The sequence below is a fragment of the Heptranchias perlo genome, chromosome 6 (assembly GCF_035084215.1).
Source record: "Heptranchias perlo isolate sHepPer1 chromosome 6, sHepPer1.hap1, whole genome shotgun sequence".
In the NCBI taxonomy this organism is placed as follows: domain Eukaryota; kingdom Metazoa; phylum Chordata; class Chondrichthyes; order Hexanchiformes; family Hexanchidae; genus Heptranchias; species Heptranchias perlo.
This window is the reverse complement of record NC_090330.1, coordinates 107,946,627-107,958,988: the sequence shown is the minus strand read 5'-3', so window position 1 is coordinate 107,958,988 and position 12,362 is coordinate 107,946,627. Positions and strand designations below refer to the sequence as shown.

At 44.3% G+C, this 12,362-nt stretch overlaps 1 protein-coding gene across 5 annotated transcripts in view; it reads left to right on the top strand.

Moving 5' to 3' along the window:
- LOC137323127 (dedicator of cytokinesis protein 9-like) overlaps positions 1–12,362 on the top strand; it is a 260,881-nt gene that overhangs the window by 165,020 nt on the left and 83,499 nt on the right. For all 5 annotated transcript variants that reach the window (XM_067986588.1, XM_067986585.1, XM_067986586.1 and 2 more), the window contains exons 28-30: positions 7,835–7,981; positions 10,083–10,166; positions 10,525–10,636. In XM_067986588.1, the coding sequence (XP_067842689.1) occupies positions 7,835–7,981; positions 10,083–10,166; positions 10,525–10,636 (343 nt within the window). The remainder of the gene's footprint in view (positions 1–7,834; positions 7,982–10,082; positions 10,167–10,524; positions 10,637–12,362) is intronic.

Below are 12,362 nucleotides of genomic sequence, written 5' to 3'. Positions count from 1 at the left end.
CACATCTTTCCTAAAGTGCGGTGCCCAGAACTGGACACAATACTCCAGTTGTGGTCGAACCAGTGTTTTATAAAGGTTCATCATGACTTCCTTGCTTTTGTACTCTTTGCCTCTATTTATAAAGCCCAGGATCCCGTATGCTTTTTTAACTGCTTTCTCAACCTGCCCTGCTACCTTCAATGATTTGTGTACATATACCCCCAGATCTCTCTGTTCCTGTTCCCCTTTTAGAATTGTGCCCTCTAGTTTATATTGCCTCTCCTCGTTCTTCCTACCGAAATGTATCACTTAACATTGTTCTGTGTTAAATTTCATCTGCCACGTGTCCGCCCATTCCACCAGCCTGTCTATATCCTTTTGAAGTCTATCACTATCCTCCTCACTGTTCACTATACTTCCACGTTTTGTGTCATCTGCAAATTTCGAAATTCTGCCCTGTACACCCGAGACCAAGTCATTAATATATATCAAGAAAAGCTGTGGTCCCAGCACCGACCCCTGGGGAACACCACTGTACACCTCCCTCCAGTCCAAAATACAACCGTTCACCACTATTCTCTGTTTCCTGTTACTTAGCCAATTCTGTATCCATGCTGCTACTGCCTCCTTTATTCCATGGGCTTCAATCTTGATGACAAGCCTATTATGCGGCACTTTATCAAATGCCTTTTGTAAGTCCATATACAACTGCATTGCCCTCATCAACCCTCTCCGTTACCTCATCAAAAAACTCAATCAGGTAAGTTGCCTTTAACAAATCCGTGCTGGCTTTCCCGAATCAATCCACACTCGTCCGAGTGGCTGTTAATTTTATCCCGGTTTATCATTTCTAAAAGTTTCCCCACCACTGAGGTTAAACTGACTGTCCTGTAATTGCTGGGTTTATCCTTACATACGTTTTTGAACAAGGGTGTGAGGATAATCTCTCCTTCTGTGGCTCGGTTTGAAATTTTGTTTGATAATCGCTCCTGTGAAGCGCCTTGGGACCGTTTTACCACGTTAAAGGCGCTGTATAAATGCAAGTTGTTTTATGGTGAGACATTGGCAGTCTTCTTTCTTGACTAGTATTTGGTATTTTTAAGATGCCACTTTTTACATACTGCCCCCTGTAGTCCACTTAGTTACAATTGTGAAGCAGCATTTCCTCCAATCTTCTCCAGATCAGACGGGATTTTCAATACTGTGTCCAATTTGGTCACTGAGACCCAAGTGAGACGTTCCACAAGGATGATCCCTGAAATCAGAGGACTGAGTTAGGGAAAAAGTCTTTAAAAGGAGGAGAGGGAACCTCAGAGAGGAATAAAAGACAGTGCACAACACAAAAACGACGATTCTGAAACTAGTCCTTCAGGCTGAATTCAGATGGTAGGACAAGAGAGCACAGGTTCAAAACAGCAAAAAACAAACTTAGGGCTGCCGTCGGGAAGTTCCAGCTGATATAAAGTGATTAACACATGGGATGGATTTCAAGTGGGAGAGTGGAGACAAAAACCTTGGAGTCATTTAAGAAATGGTTGAACCGTATGATGAGAGACTATATTTTACATTTTCTGTTTGGAAGAACTAGGAAATCCTAAATAGTTTTTCTTCTCTAACTTGTGAAGTCCTCTCTCAAATTTTCACTAAAAACAAAACAAATTTTGAAAGGAAGTCTGACTGTTTCCGCTTTGTGGGGGAGTCCATTACGAGGCGTCATAAATACAAGATGGTCACTAATAAATCCAATAAGGAGTTCAGGAGAAACTTCTTACTCATGAGTGGCGAGAATGTGGAACTCGATACCACGTGGAGTAGTTGAGGCGAATAGCATAGATCTACTTACGGGGAAGCTGGAGGAACACATGAGAGAGCAAGGAATAGAAAGATATGCTGATAGGGCGAGATGGAAGTAAGGTGGGAGGAGGCTCGTGTGGAGCATAAACACTGGCACAGATCTGCTGGGCCGAATGGCCTGTTTCTTTGCTGTTAATTCTATCATTTGTGGTGTTTTTTGTTTGCCCAAACATATCAAGCAGGTTGGTTAATTATCACCAACAAACATCCACCTAATTAGATATTTTAGAACCATTTAAGCTGTGAAACGTTATTCATTTTCAACTCTTGCCTTTTATCTCTTGCTTGCACTTGCCATTGCTTGTTGCATGTTCAACAAATGTATTCGAAGTATCCAGAATGATCAGTACATGTATTTTGTTCTTGTTCTCACCCAACAACTTCCTAGACAACTGTCTGGAATTGCAAACCATGAAAGTGAATTACTGTGCCACTTGGCGTTACTACTGTGTTTGTAGTGGTTTTAGTGCCATTGTGAATGAAACCACAGAAGAGGAAATAGTAAATATGACCATTCACACCTCTGAGTCGAAAAGGTTGTGGGTTCAAGACCCACTGTAGAGACTTGAGCACAGAATCTCCCAGTGCAGTACTGAGGGAGTGCTGCACTGTCAGAGGTGCCGTCTTTCGGACGAGACGTTCAACCTAGATACTGTCAGGTGGATGTACAAGATCCCGTGGCATTATTTCGAAGAAGAGCAGGGGAGTTCTCCCGGGTGTCCTGGTCATAGAATCATAGAATCATAGAAGTTACAACATGGAAACAGGCCCTTCGGCCCAACATGTCCATGTCGCCCAGTTTATACCACTAAGCTAGTCCCAATTGCCTGCACTTGGCCCATATCCCTCGATACCCATCTTCCCCATGTAACTGTCCAAATGCTTTTTAAAAGACAAAATTGTACCCGCCTCTACTACTGCCTCTGGCAGCTCGTTCCAGACACTCACCACCCTTTGAGTGAAAAAATTGCCCCTCTGGATCCTTTTGTATCTCTCCCCTCTCACCTTAAATCTGTGCCCCCTCGTTATAGACTCCCCTACCTTTGGGAAAAGATTTTGACTATCGACCTTATCTATGCCCCTCATTATTTTATAGACTTCTATAAAATCACCCCTTAACCTCCTACTCTCCAGGGAATAAAGTCCCAGTCTGTCTAACCTCTCCCTGTAAGTCAAACCATCAAGTCCCGGTAGCATCCTAGTAAATCTTTTCTGCACTCTTTCTAGTTTAATAATATCCTTTCTATAATAGGGTGACCAGAACTGTACACAGTACTCCAAGTGTGGCCTCACCAATGCCCTGTACAACTTCAACAAGACATCCCAACTCCTGCATTCAATGTTCTGACCAATGAAACCAAGCATGCTGAATGCCTTCTTCACCACCCTATCCACCTGTGACTCCACTTTCAAGGAGCTATGAATCTGTACTCCTAGATCTCTTTGTTCTATAACTCTCCCCAACGCCCTACCATTAACGGAGTAGGTCCTGGCCCGATTCGATCTACCAAAATGCATTACCTCACATTTATCTAAATTAAACTCCATCTGCCATTCATCGGCCCACTGGCCCAATTTATCAAGATCCCGTTGCAATCCTAGATAACCTTCTTCACTGTCCACAATGCCACCAATCTTGGTGTCATCTGCAAACTTACTAACCATGCCTCCTAAATTCTCATCCAAATCATTAATATAAATAACAAATAACAGCGGACCCAGCACCGATCCCTGAGGCACACCGCTGGACACAGGCATCCAGTTTGAAAAACAACCCTCGACAACCACCCTCTGTCTTCTGTCGTCAAGCCAATTTTGTATCCAATTGGCTACCTCACCTTGGATCCCATGAGATTTAACCTTATGTAACAACCTACCATGCGGTACCTTGTCAAATGCTTTGCTGAAGTCCATGTAGACCACGTCTACTGCACAGCCCTCATCTATCTTCTTGGTTACCCCTTCAAAAAACTCAATCAAATTCGTGAGACATGATTTTCCTCTCACAAAACCATGCTGACTGTTCCTAATTAGTCCCTGCCTCTCCAAATGCCTGTAGATCCTGTCCCTCAGAATACCCTCTAACAACTTACCCACTACAGATGTCAGGCTCACTGGTCTGTAGTTCCCAGGCTTTTCCCTGCCGCCCTTCTTAAACAAAGGCACAACATTTGCTACCCTCCAATCTTCAGGCACCTCACCTGTAGCGGTGGATGATTCAAATATCTCTGCTAGGGGACCCGCAATTTCCTCCCTAACCTCCCATAACGTCCTGGGATACATTTCATCAGGTCCCGGAGATTTATCTACCTTGATGCGCGTTAAGACTTCCAGCACCTCCCTCTCTGTAATATGTACACTCCTCAAGACATCACTATTTATTTCCCCAAGTTCCCTAACATCCATGCCTTTCTCAACCGTAAATACCGATGTGAAATATTCATTCAGGATCTCACCCATCTCTTGTGGTTCCGCACTTAGATGACCTTGTTGATCCTTAAGAGGCCCTACTCTCTCCCTGGTTACCCTTTTGCCCTTTATGTATTTGTAGAAGCTCTTTGGATTCACCTTTGCCTGATCTGCCAAAGCAATCTCATATCCCCTTTTTGCCCTCCTGATTTCTCTCTTAACTCTACTCCGGCAATCTCTATACTCTTCAAGGGATCCACTTGATCCCAGCTGCCTATGCATGTCATATGCCTCCTTCTTATTTTTGACTAGTGCCTCAATCTCCCGAGTCATCCAAGGTTCCCTACTTCTACCAGCCTTGCCCTTCACTTTATAAGGAATGTGCTTACCCTGAACCCTGGTTAACACACTTTTGAAAGTCTCCCACTTACCAGACGTCCCTTTGCCTGCCAACAGACTCTCCCAATCAACTTCTGAAAGTTCCTGTCTAATACCATCAAAATTGGCCTTTCCCCAATTTAGAATTTTAACTTTTGGGCCAGACCTATCCTTCTCCATAGCTATCTTAAAACTAATGGAATTATGATCACTGGTCCCAAAGTGATCCCTCACTAACACTTCTGTCACCTGCCCTTCCTTATTTCCCAAGAGGAGGTCAAGTTTTGCCCCCTCTCTAGTCGGGCCATCCACATACTGAATGAGAAATTCCTCCTGAATACACTCAACAAATTTCTCTCCATCCAAGCCCCTAATGCTATGGCTGTCCCAGTCAATGTTGGGAAAGTTAAAGTCCCCTACTATTACCACCCTATATGGTCAATATTTATCCTTAAACCAACAACTGAAACATGATCTGGTCATTATCTCGTTGCTGATTGTGGGGCCTTGGTGTGAAATGGCTGCCGTGTTTCCTAAATTACAACACTTCAGAAGTACTTCATTGGCTGTAAAGTGCTTTGGGACGTCCTGAGGTCGTGAAAGGTGCTATATAAATGCAAGTTTGTTCTTTCTTTTGTTAAAGCAAACGTTACTGAGCCTTATGGGTTAGTATCATGGCTTGAAGGAGGGAGTGTGGGTCACAGGAAATCTATTATCTACTCTGCTGGAGGTGTATTTGTTTTAAGACATAATACTAAGATATGAAACCATTATAATGAAGCTGATAAATTGCTCTCTCTGAGCGCTCTTGGAAAAAAAATAAAACCAACAAGTTCAAATAAGAGGCAGTTCTGCACTAGTAATTCACACAACTGAAGGTGAATCTCCTCCCTGTGATGAGTTTTATAAACTCAGGGAAACCGTGAACACAATTGTAGTTTTAATCACTAATCTGAAACTTCCAAAAAGAATGGCCAAATGCCACTCAGCTGTCTGAATTTTTTTTTAAAACTCTGCAACACATAGAGATTGTCTGAGGCGGGGATGAAAGGTGATAATGTTACTGAGTTCTCTCTTCTCCCCCCCACCTCCCAAAATCATCATCCACTGTAGTAATTGTCGCGGTCACAATCCTCCAATTAGAAAGGCAGAATAAACCTGGGCTTTGGACTTCCCTCCATCAGCTGTGACTCAGTGGGCAGCACTCTCGCCTCTGAGTCAGAAGGTCATGGGTTCAAGTCCCACTCCAGAGACTTGAGCACAAAATCTAGGCTTCAGGATGTCCCAAAGCGCTTTACAGCCAATGAAGTACTTTTTGAAGTGTAGACACTGTTGAAATGTAGCAAACGCAGCAAGATCCCACAAACAGCAATGAGATAATGACCAGATAATCTTTTTTTTAAATGATGTTGGTTGAATGATAAATATTGGTCAAGACACCGGGGAGAATTCCCCCTGCTATTCTTCGAAATAATGGCGTGGGATCTTTTACGTCCACCCGAGACGTCTCATCCAAAAAATGGCACCTCCGACAGTGCAGCACTCCCTCAGTCCTGCACTGGGAGTGTTCCAGGTAAGTAGACTCATGGCTTTGTGTGACTGATGGGAACTTATCTTAAGTTAGTCACAGCAATTGCACTTGGTGTTAAAGGTGTATGACGGTAGGTCTGATGAAACAGGTGGTGGGTTTGAAATACCAATATACCAATATATTACAAATTAGGGACAGTTTTATGCTATGAAGCCACGCCCAGTATGAAGATTAAGTATGGAGATGCTGCAATGCTTCGGAGAAGGAGCTTGACCAAGTCGCTAAGGGAAAAGAGGATTGCAGCACATCGGGGGTGTGTGGATTAGATATGGTTGTTTTTATTACGATGCATCTAAGGGGAAGCTAGATAAGTACATGAGGGAGAAAGGAATGGAAGATTAGGGTGAGAGGGTGAGATGCAGTAGGGTCAGAGGAAGCCCGTGTGGAGCATAAACGTAGACCTGTTTGGCCTGTTTCTGCGATGTAAATTCTGCGTAATTGTCTAATGATGCACCACAGGCAACCGAGACCTCGTGTCGGTCTCTGGATCAATCTGTGGAGTCGGAGGATTTCCAAGAGTTCTTCCCGAAATTGACCATGGGTTTTATGCTCTTTGTCTTTTACTGTTTCTCCGCCCCCCCCAATTACTAACGATTGGGGCGAGGAGATCACCCGGTCACAGCGTCTGCTTGATATGACGAGCAGTGATGAGCCTTTCAGCTTTTACTCTTCATTTCCAACCCACAATGGAGTTGAGATTGCTGAAGTGGATTTGAACATTGGCCCGCGGTTGTTTTTTCCGCTGGGTGTCTTCTATCAAATGCACCGCCAGGTTAGTCTTTCGTTGAAGCTTCAATTCTGGCACGGCATGGAGAGTAAACAAAACTTGTGACTGAATGGAGAATGTTCGTGTGATTCACACTGAAACGGCTGTCGCCAGCGAAGTCCTGGCATGTTTGAGATGTGCGACCCAGCACTGTTTACATTAATGCAGACTTTATATATTGGCAGCAGGCCACACAAATACCAGCGTGATGATGGGACCTCATGCAGTGACACTGCCTGGAGTCAGGTGTACCAGGCCCAAGATGAAAACTCTGATTCACAATCTAATGACATCACTGTCAGACCATTCTCAAACTTAAGCTGTCTTTATCTTGGTTGTTCTCTGGTGGGTTTCCAGTGTTACGAGCCAGTTCACTTACAACAACAACTTGCATCTGTCTGGCGCCTTTTAATGTAGTAAAACGTCCCAAGGCGCTTCACAGGAGCGACTATCAGACAAAATTTGACACCGAGCCACACGGGGAGATATTAGGACAGGCGACCAAAAGCTTGGTCGAAGAGGTAGGTTTTTAAGGAGCGTCTTAAAGGAGGAGAGAGAGGTAGAGAGACAGAGAGGTTTAGGGAGAGAATTCCAGGGCTTAGGGCCCAGGCAGCTGAAGGCACGGCCGCCAGTGGTGGAGCGAAGGAAATCGGGGACGCGCAGGAGGCCAGAATTGGAGGAGCGCAGAGATCTCGGAGGGTCGGAGGGCTGGAGGAGGTTACAGAAGTGAGGAGGGGGCGAGGCCCACGGAGGGATTTGAATACAAAGCTGAGTATTTTAAGCTATAACAACGCAAACAGTAGTTTGATGGGCCTTTCACAACATGAAATTCCGATGTCATTGTTTGGTTTATCTAGTTATTCCGAAACCAGCGATTCCCTGCCTCTTACCAGCACACAGTGGAGACCCTTGTTAACCTGCTAATGCCGCACATCACGCAGAAGTACAAAGACAAGCCGGAAGAGGCTCGCAATGCAAACCACAGCCTTGCTGTCTTCATTAAGGTAAGAATCGTTGTAGCGAGCACTTCCCTCAGTTTGCATTTTAATGTTTGTGGGTATATGAAATGTTCCAACAGCCTTGAGGCTCTGTAAAGCAAGCCAACTTTGCTTGTGATCATCAGCGGGATCAATCACCATTGCATTGCTTTCATTTACGAACTTTGTAGCATTGGATAATAGCCAATGGAGGGGAAGAAATTTTGATGATTAAAACTTTGAGAAATGACCTTTCACGATGGCAGCGGTGGTGTGTGTGGCCTTTTGGATCTTGCACTCCCTTCCCTGATTCAACAATCAGCGTTGGGTCCAATTATCTGGCTTTCCAAGACGCTACGGACTGAAAAATGTAGAAACCCCTCTCCTGCAGTGGAGATATTGACTTTCGACAGAGTCTCAACTGTCACACAGATACGTTTAGAAAAACAAGCAGCTAAAGTAAGTTTCTTTTAATCGCCCGTACTGTTATTAATATAAACCGTTAAGAATGGGACGACATTAGAATCATGAAGAAAGAAGAATGAAAAACCGCTGGAACTGTGACAGCAGCTGGATTGTTGTGTCGCAAGTTAAAATATAGCCAGATGTTTTTGTTTGAAGTCTCCAGGTGAAGCTTACTTGCAAACATTTTGGCCTCACGACGGGCGGGAGAGGGTCGTGGGTGGGGGAGGGGGAGGTTAAATGCGCGAAGTGTGACCCCCAACCAATATGCGGGTATCGGGGGCGTCTCGAGTGTCCCGCTGTGGCGAGGCCAGGGGCACCTCGTTAACATATTTAAATCGGGCTCCCACCGTGGGATCGGGAGCCGGAGTTAAAGCTCGCTGCGGCTGCGAGGGTTCCCCAGCGGGATCGGCAAACCCGTGCAGTGAAAGGGAGGCGGGAGCTGCGGGCCCCACAGGGTAAGTGCCCGTTTTAGCACTCCTCGTGGGTCGGGGGTCGCAGGAGTGCTCCCCCGCCCCAGTCCCCCTCAAGGAAGCCGTCGGCCTCCCACCCCCGCCGATCCCGGCCTATCTCTTTCCGCCATTCCCCTCCCACCACGATGTCTCTCTCCTTACCCCCCGCCCCGATGTCCTCCCTGTCCCGTCCCCCACCCCTGCCTCGATGTCCTCTCTGCCGGGTGGGAAATGGATGCAAAAAAATTAGAGCAGTCGTGTCGTTAAGTTTGGCAGGACCTCCGCGTCCACGGTCTTGCCGGCCTCTTCCGCTGTTTTCGGCCTCCCTCGCACCCTCCCCGTGTGCACGTGTATCTATAGCGGGGCATTAGTCCCTCAACACCCACTTGCTTGGACTTGGTTCAGGTCTTGTTTCTTCTTCGTACGGTTTGCTCCTTGATTTTAGTGCCTTCAGATTAATCGTTAATATGATAGAAGGCCAACTTTTTAGTTTGCTGCTGGTTCCTCTTCATGATTAGCTACTGGGGAGAAAAGGATTTGAGTGGAGAGGGGGAAAGAAGAAAGGAAGAGTTGCATTTATACAGCGCCTTTCACCACCCCAGGACGTCCCAAAGCGCTTTACGGCCAATGAAGTACTTTTCGAAGTGTAGTCACTGTTACATTGAAGGAAACGAGGCAGCCAATTTGCGCACAGCAAGATCCCACAAACGGCAATGAGATAATGACCAGATGATCTGTTTTAACGATGTTGGTTGAAGGATAAATTATTGGCCAGGGGAGAACTCCCCTGCTCGTCTTCAAAACAGTGCCCGGGATCTTTTACATCCACCCAAGAGGGCTGACGGGGCCTCGGTTTAACGTCTGCACCTGACAGTGCTGCACTCCCTAAGTATTGCACTGGGAGCGTCAGCCTGGATTTTGTGCTACAAGTCTCTGGAGTGGGGCTTGAACCCACAACCGTCTGACTCAGAGGCGAGAGTGTTACCAAACTGAGCCACAGCTGACACCGTGGTTTCAGAAGGAGGAAAGGTGACACTGTTGAAACTAATGTGCGACCATCTGGTTGGGAGTGGAGCTGCATCATTAGTCTGGCCAAATGCCATGCATTTTAATAACCCTTGGAAGACGCGTTAAGGAATGGGGAGGGGGGAGGCAAATCAGTCAGAATACAAATTTCTAACTGGCCATTATTTTTTTTTAAAATATTTATTCAGAGATGTTTCTCACTCATGGACAGAGGATTTGTTTTCAAACAAATCAACAATTACATGAAGTGGTTCAGTCCAGGAAATCCAAAGGTAGATCTCGTTTCTTGTGCTATTTTCTTAGCTAATTTACAATAAGCTCTTGAAATTTTTTTGCAAGGGAGGTGATAATCTCCGGCTAACAGTGGCATTTCTAAATGTGTGTTGTATATAATTGTAAAATGATTGTATTATGTTCAATGCCTTTTAACAGCTTACACTTATAAGCTTGAATGACGTGAATTTTGGAAAAAAAATAACTGCATTATTGTTTTATTGATGTAGATATTAATTTAATACAGTGTATTGCAACCGCAAAAAGCAAAGTGTTGTCTGTTAAATGTTAAACATGCGGGTTCGGAAAGCAAATAAATCTCATTCCTGGTTCTCCAACTGAAATGTTTTATTTTAGACCCTGTTTGAACTGAAGTTTGAATTTCTGGGGGTTATATGCAACCATGAACACTTCATTCCCCTAAACTTGCCAATGCTATTTGGAAAAGGCAGAGTTCAGAGATATCAAGGTAATTTTAAAAATAAATGCTACTCTGGGTTGCTGGTTTGGTGCAACAATGTCGAGCTTTGATTTTTAATTTGATTTTTTTTCTTTTGACTTTTTTCTTTAAAAAAATGCTTATTGCTGATGATTGCTTCATTCTTTTTTTGTGGTTTTTTCTCCACTTTGTTTCTCTCTTTTTATTAATTAGCATTTCTTTCACCAACTGTGGAGGCATGTCCTGCTCCTGTAGGTAGGTATGGGACATTGTGCTTGCTTATTACAGAGACGCTACACTCGGCCAGGAAGCACGTCACACTCTCAAATCTCTCATGTAAATGTATTTTTGTCGGTAACCTTCGCAATTTTATTTCACCTGACATTGAGAAGGTAAAATGTAAAAATTGTAAAATTTTAATTCTAAATTGCAGTCGTAATCATCAATCTATTTATGACGTGAAAAATTAGTTCACAGCTCGACAAATTGATGATTATTTTTTTCTGATGTCCCAGAAGGTTAGCAGTTCCAAGCTAACATTTGCCCAGTATCCCTTTGTTGAATGTTTGCCTTCTCACAATAGTTCGATGCATTTGATTTTTTTTTTTAAAAGCATAGTTTGATAGAAGGAAAAAGATAACTCTGTTATCTTGAACCTGCCGCTAATAGAAGCTTAGATTTATTTTCGTAGATACAAGATTATTAAGCTGGAACATTGTGGGAAGGCTAAACAATGTTTAATAAAAGGATCTTTATACAAGTTGGATTTGATTACTTGGATCGCCTGCGTTTTCAGATAGAAAACGACACCCAACAGGGGAGTTGGAAGAAGCTTCCTGGCAGTTGGATGAATGAACTGATCACTCATTTGACCTCATTGTAATAAGTCCAATTATTTGCTTTTAATATGTGTTTTGTTTACCATGTGTGTGTATAACCTTTTGAGTACTGAAAGCAATTACAGTTCAATTGCTTCTTAAATTCAAAGAATATTATAAATTGGGAACTGGTTCAGTATATTTCTCCAATTATTTTTTATGGTCGTGGAAGGAACTTTCCTTAAGATCTGAGTTCCAAGCCTTGCTTTTTGAGTGTCTGTGCCTACCTGTAAGAATTATAAATGCGACTTCATTTCGAGGACTTCATTTCCGCATCGTTCACCTGAGGAAGGAGGTAGCCTCCGAAAGCTTGTGAATTTAAAATAAAATTGCTGGACTATAACTTGGTGTTGTAAAATTGTTTACAATTACCTGTAAGAAGACCTGCTTTAAAGGTCTATGGAGGCACTGTTTCTGTACCTGTGCCACTGGAGGGAGCTTTCCCGTTAATACTCTGCTTTGTGTTCGATCATGTCCCAGTTCAGCCAAACCTGATGGCGGGTTTGTTAACTGACTCCTCGACTTCAAATTGAGCACCGCCCGCCTCGGGTCGCCAACTCTGGTTGGACGTATTCTGGGAGGTTTCGTCACATGACCTACGACTGCCCTGCCTCCACACTGTCGCCATTGGTTGCCCGACACGTCCATCCTCAAGGTGCACAACCTTCCCGAAACCAATTGGAAAGTGAACGGACTCTTCATTACCTGACTGTCAGTCAAACTGCCTCTTCTCCCCTTCGCCCCCCCCCATCTTCGATTTTTTTTTTTTTGGTGGATGCCCCTATGATTTTCTTCCAGGTTTAGGGGGTTGCCAACTCTGGTTGGACGTATTCCTGGAGGTTTCATCACATGACCTCCAACCGCCCCGCCCACACACT